Genomic DNA, 24,510 nt, shown 5'->3' with positions numbered 1-24,510 from the left:
AAGCAAGATTCAACTTTAGATAAGGCAGTTCACCAAAGATGCCAATGCACTTCTTCTGATCAGTGGCAGAATGAATATCTATCAATGATTCTATGAGCAGAAAAGTTAACACACAAGCCAAAAAAAACTCTTTACAAAAGCTGAGTCGTGAGTGCTCATATGACCACCCTATTATTTCTTTAATGGGACATGAACCAGATAATTATTTTCCATTGGTAATAACCATGCCTAATCGCAATTGGAGGTCTTGTTAGTCAGTCAGAATCATTTTTGTAAGCAATCATATACATATTCCATGAGAAAAGTGACTTCTGAGACTAGTATTCATTTCAGTGACCATCGCCTCAGATATATCAACCAATTCACTTTAGAAATTAAATTACCACTGCTCTTCTGAAGTATAAAAAGGCTTTGTTTAATTGATCGAGCATAACAGTGCTGCAAGTACTTGGCGTGCTTGGTTCTTCTGCAGCGTGAACAGATTCATCAGTTGTTGCTTGCATCACTGGTGTTTGCACGGCACTTTCGGTACTGTCAGAAATGCCATCATCCCCTTCCATTAAAAGATTATACAACAAATTAATATGATTGACAGAAATATCATTAGCAGATTTAGAATTCTATATGTTTTGATGTGCATTGTTACAATTAGGCAACTACATTTGAGGTTTCTAAACTACTTCTGAAACATGATTTTTCACAATACAACTTTAAATGACACCACTCCAAATATACAATGCATTGAGTGCTTTTTTCAAACTCCATGTAGTTTTTCACCTGACAAAGAAGCAGCGCTCCAAATGCTTCTGATTTCAAATAAGCCTGTTGGACTATAATCTGGTGTCATGTGACTTATGAGCATAAACTGAGTTTATTTTCCATTCCTAATTACCCTTGAGTAGGTTGTAGTGATCCAATTTTTTGAACCACTACAGTTCGCGTGACATAGGAACACACATAATGCTGATAAGAAGGGAGTTCCAGAATTTGGATCCAGCTGTAGTGAAAGGACGTGATATTGTTCCAAGTCAGGATGGTGTATGACGTGCTTGGAAATTTGGAGATGGTGTGCTTTATATGTGATGGCTGACCTTAATTATTCTGGAACATTTACTTCAGGTTTGCAGAGGAAAGCACATATTTATTTCATTGAATGTTGAGCAAACTGGTTATTTTTTAAACGCAATGCAACCTACAGCCATGTGCTGATTCTGATGGTTTTTCATTTCTTTTGAGGGAGGGCAGTGAGATTTCAGGAATTTGGTGCATTGTTCCTGTATCATCACTCTCTGTCTCTATGAGCAGGCCACCACAATTATGTACAGTAAATATATCAGGGTCCAAAAAGGAATATCTGTAAACAAAAGGAAAGAAACAATCTGTCAAAGGTAAAATTAATTTCTTTAATGTGAGGTATCTAAAAAAGGAGTGAAAATTTGCATTTTGAACTTAGGTGGAATTTTTTTTCGTAAATGTGAAATTATTAGCCTTATTAAAATAAATCCTTTTTCTTAAAGAGAAAAGAACACTGTACAAAAGGGTTTCTGCAAATGTAGACCGGCATAGGCAGGATAAAAGATTGACAGATGGAGTCACTATATTCCACAATGCACCGCATATCATTTTAACAAATGTTTCTCAGGCATTGTCTGAGACCTTCACTTCATTAAGAAGGGTTGATGATATCATTGCAGAGGCACAACTACATTTTAACTAACATTAACGAGGCCATCTGATGTTGCCATTGTCAGACAATATCACCAGACCATGAGGCCAAGATAGTCACATTATTAAAAGATTTCATATTGGAGCTAGAAGCAACAGGAACAAAATGTTAACCTGCCTTAGCTGTTCAACTTGCTACCTCATGTTTGTGACTGAGCATGAGCTAAAACTGAGAATTGTCTGTTTAGAATTACCAACCACTCTGGTGAACTTATAAAATGTCACTCAAATCTATTACCATTGGATATACCTTTTAACAAGAAAACAAACCCAATGAAAAAAATGAACAGGTTTCACCAAGTAATTAAACAAAGCCATGGTCTGACACAGATTTTCCAAGTGGCGATTATTATCTTAAAGTAGTTGATATTGTTTGAAATTAAAGTTGAAATTATACAAGTAAAGTGTCTCATTTCTATTTTAAGATATCAGTTAAGATATTCTAGTGTCAATATTTGTGTAGAGGCAAAGAGAATTGAGGGAATACTGTAAACAGCTGATGAACACAGCAAGATCAAGGAGGTAGTCACGCTGCCAAACATAACAACAGGATCTCACCAATAGTTTCTCATAACATTTCATATCTGGTAACAGGTCCCACTAACACTTTTTGCTACCTGCTTCCTGCTCAGTGAGTGAGGGTAGTTCGTGGATTTGGGCACAAGGCAAAGATGTTGTCTGCCTATGGGCCTTTCTCTTTCTGATGCTGGACACAGGTGCTCAGGGAAGTACAGTATCTAGTATACCCAGCTGGTTACACACCACCAGTGGAAGAATGAGGCTCTTTCATGGTCACCAAAGCTGTCTGGAAAATGTAACTTTATCAATTTTGATAGAATTCTGGGCTTTTTAAAGACTTACAAAAGTCATTACAGGGATCATGGGTTCAGTTTATACAGGATACTGAGTGATTAGGGTTGAGAAAGGTAAGGGTCTGAGGTGGGGTTGAGGGTCTGATAGGGTGGAGAAAGCGAGGACTGCAGATGCTGGATATCAGAGTCGAGAGTGCGGTGCTGGGAAAGCACAGCAGGTCACGCAGCATCCGAGGAGCAGGAGAATCAACGTTTCGGGCATAAACCCTTCATCACAAATGTATGTTGGATGGAGGCCATCCCTGCCTCCAACAGATGAAAACCTTGCCAGTTTGCAGAGGTAAACTTACATGATGAAACACTAACACTGTTTCTCTCTCCACTGATGCTGCCAGGCATGTGTAAAGGCTACCAGAACATACAGCCAAACTGGCAACCAAGAAGGAATGTTAGTAGTAAGAGATAGTAGCTGGGGACCCTTTTAATCCAATATGGGTTGAATTTAAAAGCGAGTAAAATCTTTAAAGTATTGAAACCTCAATCAGATCGTCCCTAGTTTTAAAGCAGTCACTTAGAGGAAAGAATTGGATGAAAAACACAATCTTAATCTGTGCATCAGTCACTAAAATTCTCAAATGTCTTCATTTTACTTATATTTAGTTACTCTACGGAAACATCAGATACATTTACAACACAGCTTGTGGAGCTGGAAAAGCAGAGCTACTTCCCTTATTGCCTAGGTTAACTTTATGTTAAGTTGCATGTTGCCTGACTCCCCCTGAAATCTCCCATTATGCTATAGAAACCACTACCGTTTTCAACTTTGCCTCGCAATAACAAACTGTATCCCTGTAACGTTTGAAATTCTAAACTCAGTCTAACCATCTTCCACTTTACCTAGATACAACAATTATTTATGCCCGATCATGTACCTCAAAAGAAATTGACTAGCATACTTTCATTGCTGCTTGTTAGCTAATGATATTAAAAGAGACATAATCTTTTGCTGATTATGAAGCTAATGACGTATTCTTTGGCAGATTATGAAGACGCTGCTTGTAATTTCTATCTACAAGGTGCGAGTTGAAATATCTGAAAATTTTGCCTGTCTTGACTCAATAAATCTAACTTTTCCTTATTTTTGTTTTTACATGAGACATTTTTCTTCTTTTCTAAATTGAGTGCAAATGATATGACCCATTTCAGTTTTATATCTAACAAATCTGTGAGAGTCATCAAGTCATAGAGTCGTACAGCAGGGAGACAGTCTCTTTGGCCCAAATTGGTCCATGCCAACCAAAATGTCCATCAACGCTAACCCAATTTCCCTACACCTGGGCCATATCCTTCTAATCCTTTCCTATCTACGTATTTGTTCAAATGTCTTTTAAATGTTGTTAATGTACCTGCCTCAACCACTTTTGCTGGCATCTCACTCGAGATGTATACGACCCTCTGTGTAAAAAGGTTTCCCCTCAGGTTCTCTTTTATTTTTTTGCCTTCTAACCTTAAACCGATACCCTCTAGTCCTCGATTCCCCAACCCTGGGAAAAAGACTGAGTAGATTCACCCTATTTATGCCTCTCAAGATCTTTATATACTTCAACAAGATCACCACCACCCCCTCCCAACTCAGTTGCCTGCCCTCTCAAGAAAAAAGTCCTAACCTGTCCAACCTCAAACTGTTGAATCCTGGCAACATTCTTGTAAATTTCTTCTGCACTCTTTCCAGTTTAATAACATACTTCCTATAGGAAGGTGACCAAAACTGAACACAATGCTCCAAGTGCAGCCTTATCAAGGTCCTGTACAACTGCAACATAGCTTCCCAACGTTGATACTGAATGTCCTGACTGATGAAGATTAGTGGGCCAAAAACCCTGTCTACCTGTGACTCCACTTTCAGAGAACTGTGCACCTGAACTTCCAGGTCCTTCTGTTAAGGCCAATCCTCAAGGCCCTATCATTCACCATGAAACTCCTACCTTTTTTTTTAGATTAGATTAGATTAGATTACTTACAGTGTGGAAACAGGCCCTTCGGCCCAACAAGTCCACACCGCCCCGCCGAAGCGTAACCCACCCATACCCCTACATCTACATTTTACATTTAACCCTTACCTAACACTATGGGCAATTTAGCATGGCCAATTCACCTGGCTTGCACATCTTTGGACTGTGGGAGGAAACCGGAGCACCCGGAGGAAACCCACGCAGACACGGGGAGAACGTGCAAACTCCACACAGTCAGTCGCCTGAGGCGGGAATTGAACCCGGGTCTCAGGCGCTGTGAGGCAGCAGTGCTAACCACTGTGCCACCGTGCCGCCCATCACAAGTACTTCCACAATTTTCCATTCTGCATGTTTAATGTAAAGAATGATCTTGAAGTCAGTGGTAGCATTCCACATAGGTCAAAGGTCCACAAGTAATCTAATCTAATCTAATCTAATCTACTTATTTGTTGATTCCAAGGTACCTGCTCATGCTTCTTGAAGTCCAACACTCTTCGTCATAACACTTCATGAATGAATTAAAGCAGAGAATACCCAGTAGTACATTCAGCTGGCTACGCCACGGCATTTCTGACATACAAGCTTTGTTGAATTTTTTCAGTTGCAGGTAGGTACGTATAATTGGTCCAAGCAGAGTTTGGAAAACTTCCTTAGCTTTGTTTTCCAATCTTTCTCTTTGTTTCCTAAACAAAATAATCAGAAATATATAGGTACCACTGAAAGACAATTACAACTATAATAAAATAAATTACACTCAGCCTACAAGCATTTTTAAACATTTTGGATATGTTTGATTAATTGCATTGTCAATGATTTTCAAACAATTCAAATACGCAGCAATTGTGTCATATTCACGTAAAGTAACTCAAATAAGAGATTCTTACAAAAACTAGTCTTTGGTAAGGTATGTTTCTTCATTATCTCCTCCTACTTTCATTTCATAACAGAGCAGGAGTAAGTTTAAGTAAAGCAGAATTAAAGGAAGGATCTCTCCTTCACAAATACCCATATGATGGACATACCAAATTAAATGTTGGCTGGAAAACATGAAAAATGAAGGAATGAACTGTAAAATAAGACCCTCAGACACAGGAATAGGAGTAGGCCATTCAGCCCCTTTAGCCTGTTTCACCATTCAATGGCATCACAGACAAATTGTGGCCAAACTCAAAATGGTTGCCTTTGGCCCATATCTCTGAACACACTTGCCTAACAAAAAATGAATCTATCTTAGTTTTTCAGAGTAACATCCTTGTTCAAATCTGATGCACCATTCACAGTTCATCAGATGGTGAAGCGTTTCATTTCCATATAAGCAATACCTGGACAACATCCAGGTTTAGATCAATAGTGGCAAAACTAATATCCACACCACACAAGTTATTGCTTCTTCTTCAGATTTTCCAGGAAGATCTTCTCCTTTTCCTTGGAATCAACTTTCAATAGTGTATTGCATTAAATGAAGGACTTAACCATTGACTGACCAACAGATATGGAAGTCATCAGCAATTGATTTTTGTAAACTACATGGTTGTGTGTTTCGGTCAAACCACCTTACTTGTAGGACAAGGTGGGGAAGGGGGCGTCTTCTTTCTTGGTGGAGAATCATCACAATTCAAGCACATTTTCCACACCTCACTTGCAACTATTTTTGCAGCCAAGCCTCTGATTGTCAGAATTCAGTCACTGTATATACTCATGTAAAAGTCAAATTTTTTTAGACTATTTTTAAAGGTTCAATTTATAGGATTGACTATTGCACAAGCACTACTTTTGAAGGGATGAAATTCATACTGCTGTTCGAAATACCATGTTACAGCAGAAGTCGATTTGACCGCTCAACTAAAGAAGAAAAACACAATGTATTATGGTAAAGGGAATTACCAGATAAGAGAAACAAGAATGAATTTTATTTATACATACTGGTACAAAAAGTTAACATGTCAAAGATTCATTGAAATCCTGCAAAATCATACTGTTCAATATCATCACAGCCTGGTATAATGAAACACTTAAAATGAAACATTTATTAAATTCCGAATGTGTAAGCAACTTGAACTTTCTCACCAAATTCTTCCATTTCCCTCCCATTTGCTCTCATATGTAATAAACCTCAACAACATTAACAAATTTGTCAAAGAATTAAAGATACATGTAGCTAATATATCTCAGTTTTATTCAGATATAATGGCACAATTAAAATGATTAACTTTTTTATGATATTAACTTTGGATGTGTAGTGAACAATATGCAATAAGTACTGATAGACTTAGTACCGGTCTGAATGAATGAATTAATTAAAATGTGCTATAGCAAATAAAGTGGGCTACATCGAGTTATGAATGAATGAATAGAGGCGCAATGTTGTAAATAAAGAGCGATGAGTAGAGTTACCGGTATGAATGAATAAATGTGATTTTGTTTAAGTGGGTTAATGGGATCATGCAGTTTCCTTTGTAAGAAGTTTAAAATGTGATATAAAAGGGTCAACTTTTACCCAAGATATATGGAAAATACAAGATGCTTTGGCCAAAAGTAGGGTCAACCTTTACACAGATCGACTTTAACATGAGTACATACAGCAATCAGAATTGCTGCTATCTTTGCCCTTAAAGCTTAGTGAATTTTTACAAGCTTGTGGCCGATACACACACTCAAGATTACCCTTAGCAATTTTTGTGGTATCCCTAGTGCATCTCGGACCTTGATTTTCAAGAGCCAACGTGACTGGTTGATTCTGCTTTGGTTCGTTCACTTCAACACATTCTTCCTCTGTATTTGTCTTCAATTTCTGAATGGAGTTATGATAACTGGAAGCAGGTCTCCAGCATTTTTGTTTCTCCAGGCAATTGATTTACACAAAGATTTTCTGTTGGTTTACTGCATCATGATAGTCTGTTGAACATGCAATGAATATTTATCCATCAAGCTGAAGCAATTGCTAATGCTTTTCTGTATCGATCTGCAATTATGGGTGTGAATAAGCTTATTTTCATCTTCCCCAGAGTTGGAACCCCATCTGCAATTGGGCTATTGCCCAACTTCCAATGTTCACTTTTGGTCACCTTGGTATAGGAAGGATGTTATTAATCTTGAAAGAGCTCAGAAGACATTTACAAGGATGTTGACAGAACTCAACAGCCTGAGCTATTGGGAGAGATTTGACAAGCTTGGACTTTTATCTTTAGAGTGTAGGAGATGGAGAGGGGATCTTATAGAAGTGTATAAGATCATGAGAGGCATAAATAGGGTGAATGCACTCAGTCTTTTTCCCAGGGTCAGGGAACCGAGGACTAGAGGGCATCAATTTAAGGGTAGAGGAGAAAGAATAAAAAGGAATTTGAGGGGCAACTTTTTTACACAGAGGGTGGTACATATGGAATAAGCTGCCAGCTGAATTGGTTGAGGCGGGTACATTAACAACATTTAAAAGGCATCTGGACAAATACATGGATAGGAAAGGATTAGAAGGATATGGGCCAAGTGTAGGGAAATGGGATTGGCGTGGATGGACAGTTTGGTCAGCATGGACCTGTTTGGGCCAAAGGGTCTGTCTCTGTGCTGTACGACTCTATGACTCTAAGTTCCATTTTAAAGAAGCAAAGAATTATACCACCTTCACATGTGCAATAACTGTTATTGCTGAAGCCCCAGTAAATTCCCCGAAAATTATAATTGATCAGAAACTGAGTTGGACAAGTCATAAAAATATTGTGACTGCAAGAGCAGGCTAGAAACTGGATATTCTCTGACAAGTAACTCACCTCCTGACTCTTCAAAGCCTATTCACTGTCTACAAGGCAGGAATGTGATGGAATACTTGCCTGGATGGGTTCAGCTCCAGTAACACTCAAGAAGCTCAACACTATCCAGGACCAAGGATCCTGCTTGACTTAAACCTTATTCACCACTCTCAACATTCACTCCCTTTGTTACCAAAGCAGAGCAGCAGTAGTGTGTACAATTGACAAGATGCATTCCAGCAATTCACCAAGGGATCAACAGCACCATCTAAAACCCATGACCTCAAAACCCAGGACAGGGACAGCAGATTCATGAGAATACCATCATCTGTAAATTCCACTCCAAACATCGGACAGTCCTAGAATATAACCATTCCATGACCACTGGGTCAACATTCTGGAAACATGGGGCAGCACGGTGGCTCAGTGATTAGCACTGCTGCCTCACAGCGCCAGGGACCCGGGCTCAATTCCCACCTCGGGCAACTGTCTGCATGGAGTTTGCACATTCTCCCCATGTCTGCGTGGGTTTCCTCCAGGTGCTCCGGTTTCTCCCACAGTCCAAAGATGTGCAGGTTAGGTGAATTGACTAAGCTAAATTGTCCATAGTGTTAGGTGCATGTAGGGGAATGGGTCTGGGTGGTTGCTCTTTGGAGGGTCGGTGTGGACTTGTTGGGCCAAAGGACCTGCTTCCACACTGCAGTGAATCTAATCTAAAAAAATTCCTTCAACCAGAGTTGGTGTACTTACAGCACATGGACTGCAATGGTTCTAGAAGGTAGTCCATCACCTTCTCAAAGCCAGTTAGAGATGGGCAATAAATGCTAGCCCAGATAGTCTCACTGCATCCAAAGAACAAATGAGAAAAAAGGCCCATGGTGGGCTAGGTTTGAAGCAAAATTGACTGAAATATCTCTTCTTCCTTCCTGCAAGCATTCTTCCTGTGGAGCTGGAATGATTCTACCCTTTATTGACATCAAACTAATGCCGACAATATAATATGGTGTTGGTTCAGCAGAAACCCAAAGGGTAGGAAAGAATCAAAGGGGGCAGTTAATTGGATCAGGGAAACTTAATTAAATCAGGATTAAAGTTTCCAAAGGTGTCGTGCAGGGCAACAATAGTTATAAAAGGGGAAGTAAGAAGATCAAATAGGCATTACAGTTTAACATAGTAAAAGCCCTTGAGCGCAAAGTAGGGGGTAACTGCAGATTGATTACATGTGGTCTAAAAGCATTTGAGCACACAATAGGGGAGTAACCGCAGAGTATTTACACTTGGTGTCAACCATTTCACTTAACAAACATGGTTAACTGCACAGATCAGTTTCAAATACTTTACAGGTCATTTTCAGGTACCTGTCTCAATAGGTCGGTTTCAAGTGCTTCACAGACAGAACAAACAAACCATCTAAAACCATGATAGATTCTAACTGGATCTTGTAAATATTAAACATTTTATTCTTATTTTAAGTTCTAAGTACATTAATGCACTGATACCTGTATCGTGTAAATGTTAATCATATTAATGAACTGTTATGATATAGTATAAGAAAGCCACTTCCACTCAATGCAATAGCTTCAGCTCAGAAACCTGGAGCAGCAAGTTCTCCAAATAAAGACAACCGAAGGCCCTTTTACCGTCTCTGTCTCTCACTCCGGTTTGTGGTCAAAGAAAAACCTCATCAATGGCTTTTATCTTTTTTGTAAATTTGTTTGGTGTCTTATACATTTAATAATGGTGTAAAAGTTTGATAATTCTAGAAAATCTATGAATTTCCAATATGACAAGCAACACCAATACGAAGGCAACACAACAAAGCCAAAACAAAAAGTGAATCCATGATGGAGACAAATCAATCACATGGCTACCCATAATCTTCTACTAATGGTGCTTGAGGAAAGAAAGAATGGCAGAAGAGGGCCAAATATAATGGTGCAAAAAAGTTGTGATCATACAATAGGATGAATCTGCAGCAGTGACCGAGAACTAAAAACAACCAAAGCCAGTGATTAAAAGCCATTCATACATACGTCTGGCATCCTAATAACAAAGAGAGATCTTAGCTACCTTTCTGCATTGGAACCTTTCTTTAAAGCTGGATTATTGAGAAAGTTGTGCATGAGTTCCTTCATTGTTGCTTTTTCTCTCTTCGGTTTTTTGCTTGGATTCTGAACAGCAAGAAATAGTATCGGTATCATCAAAACTTTCAATCTCCAAATGAACAATTCCCTGAATAAGTTCCTAAATTCAATGAATATTGTGAATTAAGACAACATTAATCATCCACACATTTATATTCAACTTCACTGATTCCATTGTGAATTTACATTCTAAAACCTGCCAGTATCCGTTTAGCAGATCCAGTTTAGTTATAAATGTGGTGTTTCCAATCCAGTCAATGCAGTCTTCCAGGCAAGGAACTGGGTAGAAGTCTGCTCTGGTTACTTCATTAATCATTCTGAAGTCGAAGCAAAACCTGGTTGAACCATCAGGATTGGGCACGTGATGACTGGGGAACTCCTGTTGCTACGACTTGAGTTCAATTGGGCAGTTTCCAAAATTTATTGGGTACTTGTTTTAACCTGGGCTTATGTCTGGGGCCTAGATGATAAGGATGTTGTTTTATAAGAGGGAACTTCACTGCATTCACAGTGGTGATACTTATAGAGGCCTGAAATAGGGGCCTGACTACAGTGGGATTTGTGGTAGATTTGTTGTGGTTCACAGACTCCCAGTCCAACTGTTTATTTTGCAGTGCTGTGGAGTCCATGGACCATATATATTGGTTAGCATCACTACTTGGTGGGCCACCATCACTGCTTCATCCAAAGGTCCATAAGAAGATTCCCACTTCTTGATCCAATTCTAGCATTTTATAATAGGACCATTTCAGAACTCCGTCTACCTCGGCATCAGTTTGAGTGGTGTCGGTCAATTCCAACTCTGAGTTAGGTTGCTGAGCCCAAATCAGGTAAAATTTGATACTTAACTTTCCCTTCTATTCAGCCAAATTCACAGAAAACAAGTTTCAAACACCAAATGCAGTCATCTGTGTGCAATGCCAATTTGATCTTTAACAATGGGACTTATTAAGCCAAAGACTGGGGTCGTTGAGTGTTGCAGATAAAATGAGAATTTAGTGCATCCTTCAGGCGAGTGTCCCTGACAAAGCCAATTTGTAGTGCATTCCTGAGGATGACCAAGAAAATAGTAAAGGATGGGAATGGTCTCACACAAAACAAAATTAGTAAACAAAATTAGCGCCCATGGGAGAGGAAAATATACTGGTATGGACTGAGAATTAGTTTTCAGACAGTAAATAGGACTGACAATAGGAATGAAATGAGTCATTCTCAAGATGGCAATACGTTACACATAGGGCACAGTAAAGATCAGTGGGGACCACATGGAACATTTCAAAATTTACTAATGATACCAAGTTGGATGGAATTGTAAATGGTGAGGACGATGCAAAAAAGTTTCAAGCAGACTTGAACTGGCAAAGTGAATGGCTAGAACATGACAGATGAATAGAATGTGAACTCTTGTGAAATTAGTCATTTGTTTGAAAGAATAGAAAAGCAGATATTTCTTAAATGGTAAAATATCAAAAGGACTTTGGTGTCTTTCTTCAGGAGTTACTAAAAGCTAGTATGTCAGTGTAGCAAGCAACTTGGAAGGCAAACAGTTTGTTATCTTTCATCATAAATAGAACTCAATACACAGGGCAAAGATGTTTTGCTGTAATTGTATAGAGCCTTGATGAGATACTATCTGGAGTATTATGTACAGCTTTCGTCTCATTAACTACTTTCCAGAGAGGGAATACAAGGACATTCACTGGACTAATCCCTGAGACGATTGTCTTATGAGTATAAGTTTGAGTAGACTGGATCTGTGTTCTCGAAATTTCCAACAAATGAGAGACAATCACACCCAAATATTAAAAAACTCTTAATAGATGAAAATAGAATATTTCCCCTAGTTGATGAGTCGTAAAACATAAAGAATGACAAAAGGGACCAGGGGCCAGGGTTGAAGTTGTTGACCTCAGTAGTGAGTCTGAAGGGCTTTAAAATGCCTGGTCAAAAGACGAGTTGCTGCTGTTCATCATTGAAACAGGGTATGGGGCCAAGCAGAAGGAGAGCAGAGAAGTGATGTGACAAATGAGGGGAAACTCCAAATTAGGCTTCAGACAGAAAGAAAATGTTCCACAAATTGTGTTTGCTTGGTCTTCCCATATTAACCAATAATTGGGCCCCAACTGATTATTGTGGTAAATTATGGACACCAAAGTTTATAAAAATAATACAACGATTTTGGTAAATACAGGTAAAGAGAATGATTAGAATGGGTTCTGGAATGAGGATTAAAAATTTATTTCATAGATCGGAGAAGCTCAGGTTGTGTCCTGATAAAGAGAAGGGCTGGGAGAAACACGACTACAAGTGTTTAAAGTCAGCAAGGCATTAGATATAGTAAATGAACAGAAACTGTTTCCAATGGCAGAATAGTCAACAACCAGAGATTCAACATAATGGCTAAATGCACTGAAGGGAACATAAAGAAACAGTGTTTTAAGGTGAGAATTTGGAATGCACTGCCTGCCAGAGTAATGGAAGCAAATACATGAGTTATTTCAAAAACAGAACCAAATATACACTGAAGGAGAATAAATCATACAAATATGTCAAAGAACCTGGATTGCTCTTTCAACAGACCAGTGCAGTCTTGACAGGATGAGGTCTCCTTCTGTATTGTTCATTTTATTCTTGATAAGCCTGTTAGATAGTTAATATTTTCTGCCTTCTGCATTTGGGTGCCTTATTTCCAGCAGAAACTGATAAGTGTTTCCCCAAACATTGTGTATTAAAAATATTAATAATTTTACTGGCAGCACAGCACCTCACAAAATGTATTCTGTGAATAATCTTTGCAATGCTGCAGTTCCCCAAATTATTCTCTAAATATTGAGTTACAGTGGATTTCAGCTTTTTAATAACTCCCAGTATAAAATGCCTACACTTATTAGAACTGTACCTGCTGCAGGAAATCCAAGCTCTGCAATCACTGAACTCTTTATTCTTTCATGCTTTGTGGGCATCACTGGCTAGGCCAGCACTTACTGTCCATTCCTATTTGCCACACAAATAAAGGCCTTTTTGAAGAGAAATAAGATTAACTACATTGCTGTGAGTCTCAAAACACATTTAGGCTAGACAAGATTGGCAGATTTCCTTACTTAAATGAAGGAAATTATTAAATCAGACAGCTTTGTTCATCAAATGATAATAGTTTCATTGTCATTGTCACTGAGACTAGTACTTTTTTCAATATTCCAGGTTTATTATTTAAACCTAAAACTCCCACAACTGCCGTGGTGGGATTTGTCTGGGTTAACAGTCCAATCACATTACCACCATGCCCCCAATCAGAAATCACACAAAGAATGCCAGCTGTAACTTACATTGTGATACTCCAGCACAACTGCTGCATTCTTCAAAGGTTTGACTATATTTTTCTTTCCGGGTGTTTTCCTTGGGCCAAGAAGGGCGTCGTTTCGCCTGTTGAGTTAAACAAAAATATTTTTATGTATTTAGGTAAGCAAACAAAGACCTAATAAGCATGTTAATGCACACCATAGCCCTGATATTTATTGGGGCCAGGTTGATACAGAAGTGGCTCGAAGGTAGGAGATAGAGGGTGGGGGTGGAGGGTTGACTTTCAGACTGGAGGTCTGTGACAAGCAGCATGGCATAAGGATCGGTGTTGGATCCTCTCTTTTTTGTCATTCATTTAACCGATGTGGATGTGAACATGGGAGGTATGCTTAGTAAGTTTGCAAATACATCAAAATTAGTGGTGTAGTGGACAGCAAAGAAGATTAAGATTAGAGTGTGCTGGAAAAAACAGCAGGTCAGGCAGCATCCGAGGAGCAGGAAAATCGACGTTTCAGGCCAAAGCTCTTAATGAGGAATGAAAAATCATGAAGGGTATAGACAGGGTGGATAGAGACAAGCTTTTTCCCAGGGTGAAGGATTCAATAACGAGAGGTCACACTTTCAAGGTGAGATGTGGAAAGTTTAAGGGGGATACACGTAGTAAGTACTTCACACAGAGGGTGGTGGGCGTTTGGAACGCGTTGCCAGCAGAGGTGGTAGAGGCAGGCATTCATTTAAGATGCATCTGGATAAATGCATGAGTAGGTGGGGAGCAGAGGGATACAGATGCTTAGGAATTGGGCGACAGGTTTAGACAGTACATTTGGATCAGCTCAGGCTTGGAGGGCTGAAGGGCCTGTTCTTGGGCTGTAAATTTTCTTTGTTCTTTGTTCTTAGATCGGAGGGGAGGGTGGAGTGGATAGGTGGGAAGGAAGATTGACAGGTGGGACAGATCATGCGGACGGTGCTGAGCCATAAGGCTGGAACTTGGGCAAGGTGGGGGAGGGGAAATGAGGAAACTAGAGAAGTCCACATAGATGCTATGGAGGTGAATGGTTCCGAGGCGGAAGATGAAGCGTTCTTCCTCCAAGCGTCGGGTGGTAAGGGAGTAACAATGGAGGAGACCCAGGATCTGCATGTCCTCGGCATAGGGGGAGGGGAAATTGAAGTGTTCGGTATGGGGCGTTGGAGGTTGATTGGTGCAGGTGTCCCAGAGATGTTCTCTGAAGCGCTCTGATGTCCAGTCTCCCCAGTTTAGAGGAGACCACATTGGGAGCAATGGATACAGTAATTGACATGTGTGGAAGTGCAGGTGAAGCTTTGATGGATGTGGAAGTCTCCTTTGGGGCCTTGGATGGAGGTGAGGAGGGAGATGTGGGTGAATGTTTTGCAATTCCTGCAGCGGCAGGGGAAGGTGCTGGGAAGGGAGGGTGGGCTGTTGGGGGCATGGACCTGACCAGGTAGTCACAGTAGGAACGATATTTACGGAAAGCAGATAGGGCTGAGGAGGGAAATATGTCTCTGGTGGTGGGGTCCATTTGTAGGTGGCGGAAATGTCGGCGGATGATGCAATTTACGTGGAGGTTGGTGGGGTGGAAGATGAGGACCGGGGGGGTTCTGTCCTTGTTGCGGTTGGATGGGTGGGGTTTGAGGGCAGAGGTTCGGGGTGTGGATGAGATGCATTGGAGGGCATCTTCAACCATGTGGGAGGGGAAGTTGTTGAAAGAGCTATAGTCTCAACAGTGAGGAGTTTTAATTCATTTTTAAACTGGCAGTTCAGACACAAATTTTATTGATAGGCATGGCTGCCTGTTGGGTTTGGAACTATAATCTTATACAACTCATCATTAAGGTGTAGACTGGCATAGATGATTCTGAGATTAAGGTCCTGAATCCCAAATAAAGGAGATAATGATGGTATAAGGTGTGAGCCAACTATGAGAAGTTGGGAAATGTTACTTAAAGGGATGATGGTGGAAAAGGAAATGCAATATTTAAAGATTATGTGTAGAAACTGGAACAATGGTGCATTCCCATCCGACATAAAAATAAAATGGGAAATGTGGCCCATCCATGGGAAATAAGCAAAATTAGGAATAATCTTAGATCCAGGTAAGTGGCATAGAGACTGGCCAAAAAAGGAGCATGCCTGAGGATTAGGAGCAGGTTACATTTCACCAAGCAAGGCAAAGGATAAGAGGGGGAAAAAAAAGAAAGAGTACAAAAATAAGCTTGTAGGGAACATAAAAACTGATTATAAAATCCTGTAAATATACATGAAGGCAAAAGGAAGAGTGAAGACAGATGCAGACCCATTACAATCAGAAACAGAGGAAATTGCAGGGGAAAATATAATGGGAAACAAAGAGACGGCAGAACATTAAATGCATATTTTAGTTCATAAAGAAGGACACAAATAGCATCCTTGAAATGTTGGGCGGTTTAGTAAGAAGGTGAAAAAAAAGAAATCCACATCTGTAGGGAAACTGGGTCAGGGAAATTAATGGGATTAAAGGCCAATACATCCCCAGCACCCAAAAATCTATATATCAGAGAATTTAAGGAAGTGAACCTCAAAATAGTGGATGTAGTCAGTTTCAAGATCCTATGGACTGGAGGATAGCTAGTGTCAGGGCAGGACTTATACACTTAATGGTAAAGTCCTGGAGAGTGTTGCTGAACAAACAAACCTTGAAGTGCAGGTTCATAATTCCTCGACAGTGGAGTTGCAGGTACATAGGATAGTGAAGAAGGCATTTAGTATGCCTTCCTATATTGGAAGGAGCATTGAGTACAGGAATTGGGAGGTCACGTTGTGGCTTTTCACTGATTTGGGGGAGACCAGAACTAGAGGGCATAGGTTTAGGATGAGACGGGAAAGATTTAAAAGGGACCTAAGGGGCAACATTTTCATGCAAAGGTCGTTGCATGTATGGAATGAGCTGCCAGAGGAAGTAGTACAATTACAACATTTAAATGATATCTAGATGGGTACATAAATAGGAAGGGTTTAGAGGGATATGGGGCAAGTGGTGGCAAATGGGATTACATTAGTTTAAGGTATTTGGCCGGCATGAGCAAATTGGATCAAAGGGTCTGTTTCCATGCTGTACATCTCTATGACTCTACTGTAACTGCACTGTTTAAAAAGAAAGTTACAGAGAAAACAGGGAGTAATGAACTAATTAGCCTGACAAACGTAGTAGGGAAAATGCTGAAGTAAAAGATTTAATAGTAGAACCCTTGGAAAACAGTGACTGGATTGCTCAGAATCACCATGGATTTATGAAAGGGAAATTATACTTAATAAATCTACTGCAATTTTGGAGTTTGCAACTCAAAGAGCTGATAAGGAGTAGCCAATAGATGTGGTTTATTTGGACATTCAGAAAGCTTTCGATAAGGTTTCACATAAGTAAAACTGCCATGTAAAACTGAAATGCATGGGATTGGGAGAAGTGTAATAAAATAGATAGAGATCTGGTTGGCAGACAGAAAACAGGGGGTAGCAATAAGCAGGTCATTTTTTCCAGAGGCAGCCACTGATACTCCAGTACCACCGTGATCAGTGATTCAACTCCAACTATTTATAATGTAGGTCAATGACTAAATGTAATGTCCATAAGTCTGTAGATGACAAAAAGCCAGGTGGGAGGGTGAAACTGTGAGGATGCACAGATGCCTCAGCGTAATTTGGATAAGTTGAGTGTGTTGGCCAATGCAAGCAGGTGATGTACAATGTGGATAAATATGAGGTTACCCATTTTAGCAACAAAAACAGGAAGACAAGATTATTGAGAATGGAGATGTGCAACAAGACCTGGGTGTCCTTGTACACCAATCTCTGATGTAAGCATGCGGGAGGCAGTGAAGACGATAAATGGTAAGTTGGTCTTCATAGCAATTGGATTTGATTACATTAACAGGTATGTCTTGCTGTAATTGTACAAGGGCATTGGTGAGACCACATCTGGTGCAGTTTTAGTCTCCTTATCTGATGAAAGAGACGTCATACAGCACAGAAACAGACCCTTCAGTCCAACCAGTCCATACCACCCATAATCCTAAACTAAACTCATCCCACTTGCCTGTACTTTGGCCCATATCCCTCCAAACATTTCTTATTCATGTACTTAGCCAGCTATCTTTTAAATGTTATAACTGCACCTACATCTACTACTTCCTCTGACAGTTCATTCCACCTAAGAACCACCCATAGTATGAAAATGTTGCCCCTCAGGGTGCTTTTAAAATATTTCTTCTCTCATTTGTAGAAATATCCTCCTAGTTTTGAACCACCCCACCCTCGGAGAAAGACCTTTACTATTCACCTTATCTTTGCCCTTCATATTATACATACCTCTATAAGGTTACCCCTCAACCTCCTATGCTCCAGTGAAAAAAGTCCCAGCCTATCCAGAATCTCCTTACAACTCAAACCTCCATTCCCAGCAACATCCAGGGAAATCTCTTCTAAAGCCTCTCAAGCTTAAGAATAACTTTGCTATATTAATGCAACAGTACTGACACAGTACTCAAGAAGAAGCCTCACTAACATCTTGTACAACATCAACATGACATCCCAACTCCTAAACTCAATGGTTTGAGCAATGAAGGCAAGCCTACCAAATGCCTTCTTAATCGTGCCTGTCTGTACACAAACTTCAAAGAATTATATACCTGAGCCACTAGGTGTTTCTGGTCTACAGCACCACCTAAGGCCAAACATTTAATTGTAAACGTTTTGCCCTTGTTTGTTTTACCAAAATGGAACACCTTGCATTTATGCAAATTAAACTGCTGCTGCCATGCAGCCCATTAACTCAAAAGATCAAGGTATTTTTGTAATCTTAGATAACCTCCTTCACTAGGCAAAAGTGAGGACTGCAGATGCTGGAAATCAAAGTCTAGATTAGAGTGGTGCTGGAGAAGCACAGCTGGTCAGGCAGCATCCGAGGAGCAGGAAAATCGATGTTTCGGGCAAAAGCCCTTCATCAGAAATAAAGGCAGGGAGCCTCCGGGGTGGAGTGATAAATGGGAGGAGGGTGGGACTGGGGAGAAGGAAGCAATGAGTACAATAGGTGGATGGAGGTGGGGATGAAGGTGATAGGTCAGAGAGGAGGTTGGAGCGGATATGTGGGAAGGAAGATTGGCAGGTAGGACAGGTCATGAGGATGGTGCTGAGCTGGAAGGTTGGAACTGGGGTAAGGTGGGGGTAGGGGAAATGAAAAAACTGGTGAAGTCCACATCGATGCCCTAGGGATGAAGTATTCTGAGTCGGAAGATGCAGCGTTCTTCCTCCAGGCGTCGGGTGGTGAAGGGGAGTTAAAACGTTGGGCCACAGAGCAGTGGGGTTGATTGGTGCGGTGTCCCAGAGATGTTCCCTAAAGTGCTCTGCGAGAAGGCATCCAGTCTCCCTAATGTAGAGGAAACCGCATCGGGAGCAACGGATACAATAAAAGACATGTGTAGAAGTGCAGGTGAAATTTTGTTGGATGTGGAAGGCTCCTTTGGGGCCTTGGATGGAGGTGAGGGGGGAGGTGTGGGCGCATCGATTTTACAATACCTGCGGTGGCAGGGAAAGGTGCCTGGAGGGGAGGGTGGGTTGTTGGGGGGTGTGGACCTGACCAGGTAGTCATGGAGGGAACGGTCTTTGCGGAAAGCAGAAAGGGGTGGGGAGGGAAATATATCCCAGGTGGTGGGGTCCGTTTGGAGGTGGCGGATATGTTGGCAGATGATGCAGTTTATGCAAAGGTTGGTAGGGTGGAAGGTGAGGACCAGGAGGTTCTGTCCTTGTTACGGTTGGAAGGGTGGTGTTTGAGGGCAGAGGTGCGGGATGTGGATGAGATGCATTGGAGGGCATCTTCAACCACGTGGGAGGGGAAATTGCAGTCTTTATAGAAGGAGGACATCTGGTGTGTTCTGTCGTGGTCCTCCTGGGAGCAGATACCGCGGAGGCGGAGGAATTGGGAATATGGGATAGCATTTTTGTAGGAGGTAGGGTGGGAAAAGGTGTAATCCAGGTAGCTGTGGAAGTCGGTGGATTTGCAAAAAATGTCAGTGTCAAGTCAGTCGTCAATAATGGAGATGGAGAGGTCCAGGAAGGGGAGGGAGGTGTCGGAGATGGTCCAGGTGAATTTAAGGACGGGGAGGAATGTGTTGGTGAAGTTGATGAACTGCTCAATCTCCTCCCGGGAGCACGAGGTGGCACCAAGGCAGTTATCAACGGAGCAGAGGAAGAGATGGGGAGTGATGCCGGTGTAACTACAGAAGATGGACTGTTCTACGTAGCCAACAAAGAGACAGGCATAGCTGGGGCCCGTACGGGTGCCCATGGCTACCCCTTTCATCCAGACAAAATGGGAGGATTCGAAGGAGAAACTGTTAAGGGTGAGGACCAGTTCAGCCAAATGAATTTGAGTGTCAGTGGAAGGGTACTGGTGGCGATGTTGGGAGAAGAAACGGAGGGCTTGTAGACCCTGGTCATGGCGGATGGAAGTATAGAGGGATTGGATATCCATGATGAAGATGAGGCGTTGGGGGCCAGGAAAACAGAAGTCTTGGAGGAGGTGGAGGGCGTGGGTGGTGTCTCGAACGTGTGTGGAGAGTTCCTGGACTAGGGGAGATAGGACAGTATCAAGGTAGCTGGAGATGAGTTTTCCTGCTCCTCAGATGCTGCCTGGCCTGCTGTGCTTTTCCAGCACCACTCTAATGTAACCTCCTTCACTGTCCACTGTACCATCAATTTTGTTGCCATCTGCAAATTTACTAACCATAATTTCTATATTCTCCTCGAAATCATTCATATAAATAACAAACAAAAATGAATTCAGCAAGGACACCTGTGGAACACCGTTGGAACACCGCTGGTAACAGGCCTCCAGTCCGAATAATAACCCACCACGATCACACTTGCCCTCCTGCCGTTAAGCCAATTTTGTATCTAATTAGCAAGCTCACCTTGAATCCCATATGATCTATCTTTGCTAATTAATCTACCTGCCAGAACTTCATCAAAGGCTTCACGCCACACAGCGCCAGAGACCTGGGTTCAATTCCCGCCTCAGTCGACTGACTGTGTGGAGTTTGCACATTCTCCCCGTGTCTGCGTGGGTTTCCTCCGGGTGCTCCGGTTTCCTCCCACAGTCCAAAGATGTGCAGGTTAGGTGAATTGGCCATGCTAAATTGCCCGCTGTGTTAGGTAAGGGGTAAATGTAGGGGTATGGGTGGGTTGTGCTTTGGCAGGTCGGTGTGGACTTGTTGGGCCGAAGGGCCTGTTTCCACACTGTAATGTAATGTAATCTAAAGTCCATGTAACTAATGTCTATCACAGTGCCTTCAACCTTCTTGGCTACTTCCTCAAAACATTCAATCAAATTTGTAACGCAATTTCCCACACATGCTGTCTATCCCGAATCATTTCTTGTGTCTCCAAATGCATATACATCCCATATTTCAGAATCACCTCCAACAACTTAGCCACCACCAAAGTCAGGCTCACAGGTCTATAGTTCCCAGGCTTCTCCTTACATCTCTTCTTAAAACAAAGCACAACGTTAGTCATTCTCAAGTCATCTGGCACCTCACCCAAAGCTAGATATGATATAAATATTTCTGTAAGGTGTCCCACAATTTCCTTCCTAACTTCCCAATACTTCCTGGAATACACAAGATCAGTCCTAGAGATTTATCCCCCATTATATTTAAGACTTCCAGCGCTTTCCCTTCTGGAATGTGAACTGCTGTCAAAACATCAATATTTATTTCCCCTGAGTTCTCTAGCTTCCATTTTATTATCTCCACAGTAAAAACTGACACAAAATATTCACTTAATATCTCTCCCATCTCCTGAGATTTAACACAAAGATAACCTCTTTGGTCATTGAGGGGTCCTATTCTTTGTATAGTTGCTCTCTTGCTCTTAATGAACTTGTAGAATCTGTGTGGATTATCCTTAGTCTTAAAATTTTTAAGTTTTATGTAAGGCTTATCCTTTTTCATTACTATTTTTAAAAAATAGAATTACGATCACTCGACCCAAGGTATTCCCTTACTGTCACTTCAGTCACTTATCCTGTCTTATTACTTACCTTCTCTAGTAGGAACATTTACCTATTGATAAACAAAAAATTTCTCGAGAAGAATGAGTGGAAATCTCATAGAAACCTAAAAAATTCTAACAGGTTTGTACAGGGGAAAGTGTAAAGAATGCTCCCAAAACATGGGAACAACAGTGATTTGGTCGCTTGAATTCAGAATTAGCTTGCCCATAGAAGGCAGACAGTACTGGTGGAAGGGTGGCTTTCTGGTTAGAGTCCATGACTGGTGATGTTCCACAGGAATCCATACTGGGACCTCTGCTAAACAGATATGTATAAATGATTTAGATAAAAACATAGATGGGTAGATTAGTAAGTTTGCAGATAACACAAATATCAGTGGGGTTGTGGACAATGTAGAAGGTTGTCAAAGGATAAAGTGGGATATAGATCAGTTGCAGATTTGGGTGGAGAAATGGCAGCTGTGGTTTAATCCAGGCAAGTGTGTGGTGCTGCACCTTTCGAGATCAAATGCTAAGGAAAAGCATACAGCTAATGGCAGGACCCTGAACAGCATTGATGTACAGAGGGATCTTGGGGTTCAAGTCCATAGTTCTCTGAAAGTGGCCACACAAGTAGATAGGGTGGTAAATAAGGTGTATAGCATGCTTGCCTTTATAGTTAAAGCACTGAGCACAAGAGTCAGGATATCATGTTGCAGCTTTATAAGACTTTGGTTAGGCCGCACCTAAAATACTGCATTACAGGAAGAAGTGGAGGCATTGGAAAGACTGCAGAAGAAATTTACCAGGATGCTGCATGGTGAAGAGCATACAAGTAATAAAGAGAGACTTGTTTTGTCTGGAGCTCTGGAGAGCAGAAACTTGATAGATGTCTATAAAATTATGATAAAGTTGACAGTCAGAATCTTTTTCCCAGAGTTGAAATGTCTAAAACCAGGGGCATGCACTTAAGGTGAGAAGAGGAAAGTTCAAAGGAGATGTGAGGGGTAAGTTTTTTATACAGAGTGGTAGGAGTCTGGAACGCGCTGCCAGGGGTGGTGGTGGTGGCAGATACTTTAGGGGCGTTTAAGGGACTTTTGGATAAGCATATGATTATGCTAAATATGGAGGGATATGGACCAAAAGCAGGTGGAAGGGATTCGTTTGATTTGGCATCATGTTCTTTTTTTTAGATTAGATTAGATTAGATTAGATTAGATTACTTACAGTGTGGAAACAGGCCCTTCGGCCCAACAAGTCCACACCGCCCCGCCGAAGCGTAACCCACCTATACCCCTACCCCTACATCTACATCTACATCTACCCCTTACCTAACACTACGGGCAATTTAGCAATGGCCAATTCACCTGACCTGCACATCTTTTGGACTGTGGGAGGAAACCGGAGCACCCGGAGGAAACCCACGCAGACACGGGGAGAACGTGCAAACTCCACACAGTCAGTCGCCTGAGGCGGGAACTGAACCCGGGTCTCTGGCGCTGTGAGGCAGCAGTGCTAACCACTTTGCCACCGTGCCGCCCACAACATCATGGGCTGAAGGGCCTGTTTCTGGGCTGTGCTGTTCTATATTCTATGTTCAATGACCAGAGAATCCAGAACCAAGAATCACAGTCTGAGAATAAATGGTTAGCCATTTAGGACTGAGGTAAGGAAAAATTTCTTTAAGGAGAGTGGTAAGCCTTGGAATTATCTACCACAGTAAGCAGTTGAGGCCAAAACATGGAATGTTTTCAAGAATGAGTTAGATACAGTTCTTAGGGCTAAAGGGATCAAAAGTTGTGTGGTGAAAGCAGGAAAAAGGTACTGAGTTGGATGATTAGACATGCTAATATTGAATGATGGAGTAGGATCAAAGGGCGTACTGTTCCTATTTTCTATGTTTCAATGGAGCACAGGGTGTGGGTGAGTGGATGGTACAGATAGAAATGACAGTATGGAGCTTAATTAAGAGGATCAGAGGTGAAGACAAGTTATGGAAGATCATCGGTGGTCAGGTGAGTTTAGTTGGATGAGTGTCAGGAATAAAACAAAAGACATGAAGATAAGATCAGAAATGGGGCCATGGGAGTGGATGGGGGCAAAGTCAAAGACGTGCTCAGAGTGCAAACAGAGCGTGGAAAAGGGAGGAAATCAAGGACAGGAATTTCAGATAAAAAGGAAGTTGTAATCAAGGATTACCTTTTGGACTCACCCTTTCATGTCTCATTTTCCTAATGATAAGCAATTCCAGCTGATTGCACTTAAAAACAAAGATATCGTGAAATTTGTGGTGCAGTGGTAATGACCCTACCTCTAAACCAGGAGACCTGGGTTCAAATTCCATCAATCCAAAGGTGTATAATAATCTCTGAACAGACTGATTAGAAAAGTTTGTGAAATTGGCAACACGCCAGTAGTTGTGAAAGGTATCAATAACCAATTTATCTGTTGAGAATGGATTGGTTACCCCACCCTTGGCCCATTTCAGGTAAAAGTTGATGTCTTTGCTGTTGCTGTTTTTAATTTTCAGCATTTTAACTTTTTCTCCAACACTAATCTATCTGTTTCGGGGTTAAATTTACTCCCTTACTTTCTTTTACAGTATTAATTAGTTAAAAATAATAGCAATTCCCAGTAGAAAGTTATCTGTATACAGTTATCTGAAAAGCAGCAATTATACATTAACAAAAATATAAACATTAATCATTTCTCTTTCTCAAAAACTGTTCAAAG

The 24,510-nt window shown here is 41.1% G+C and overlaps 1 protein-coding gene across 1 annotated transcript in view; it reads right to left on the bottom strand.

The window, feature by feature from the left end:
• cfap54 (cilia and flagella associated 54) overlaps nt 1-24,510 on the bottom strand; it is a 450,427-nt gene that overhangs the window by 244,530 nt on the left and 181,387 nt on the right. Inside the window, exons 32-36 of the mRNA XM_072562407.1 lie at nt 13,763-13,859; nt 10,363-10,463; nt 5,014-5,232; nt 1,197-1,354; nt 384-553 (exon numbers count right to left, since the gene is read on the bottom strand). Of these exons, the coding sequence (XP_072418508.1) occupies nt 384-553; nt 1,197-1,354; nt 5,014-5,232; nt 10,363-10,463; nt 13,763-13,859 (745 nt within the window). The remainder of the gene's footprint in view (nt 1-383; nt 554-1,196; nt 1,355-5,013; nt 5,233-10,362; nt 10,464-13,762; nt 13,860-24,510) is intronic.

Source organism: Chiloscyllium punctatum, chromosome 44 (assembly GCF_047496795.1).
Source record: "Chiloscyllium punctatum isolate Juve2018m chromosome 44, sChiPun1.3, whole genome shotgun sequence".
In the NCBI taxonomy this organism is placed as follows: Eukaryota; Metazoa; Chordata; class Chondrichthyes; order Orectolobiformes; family Hemiscylliidae; genus Chiloscyllium; species Chiloscyllium punctatum.
Note: the sequence above shows the minus strand (reverse complement) of the source record. Positions and strands in the feature narration are given on the sequence as shown.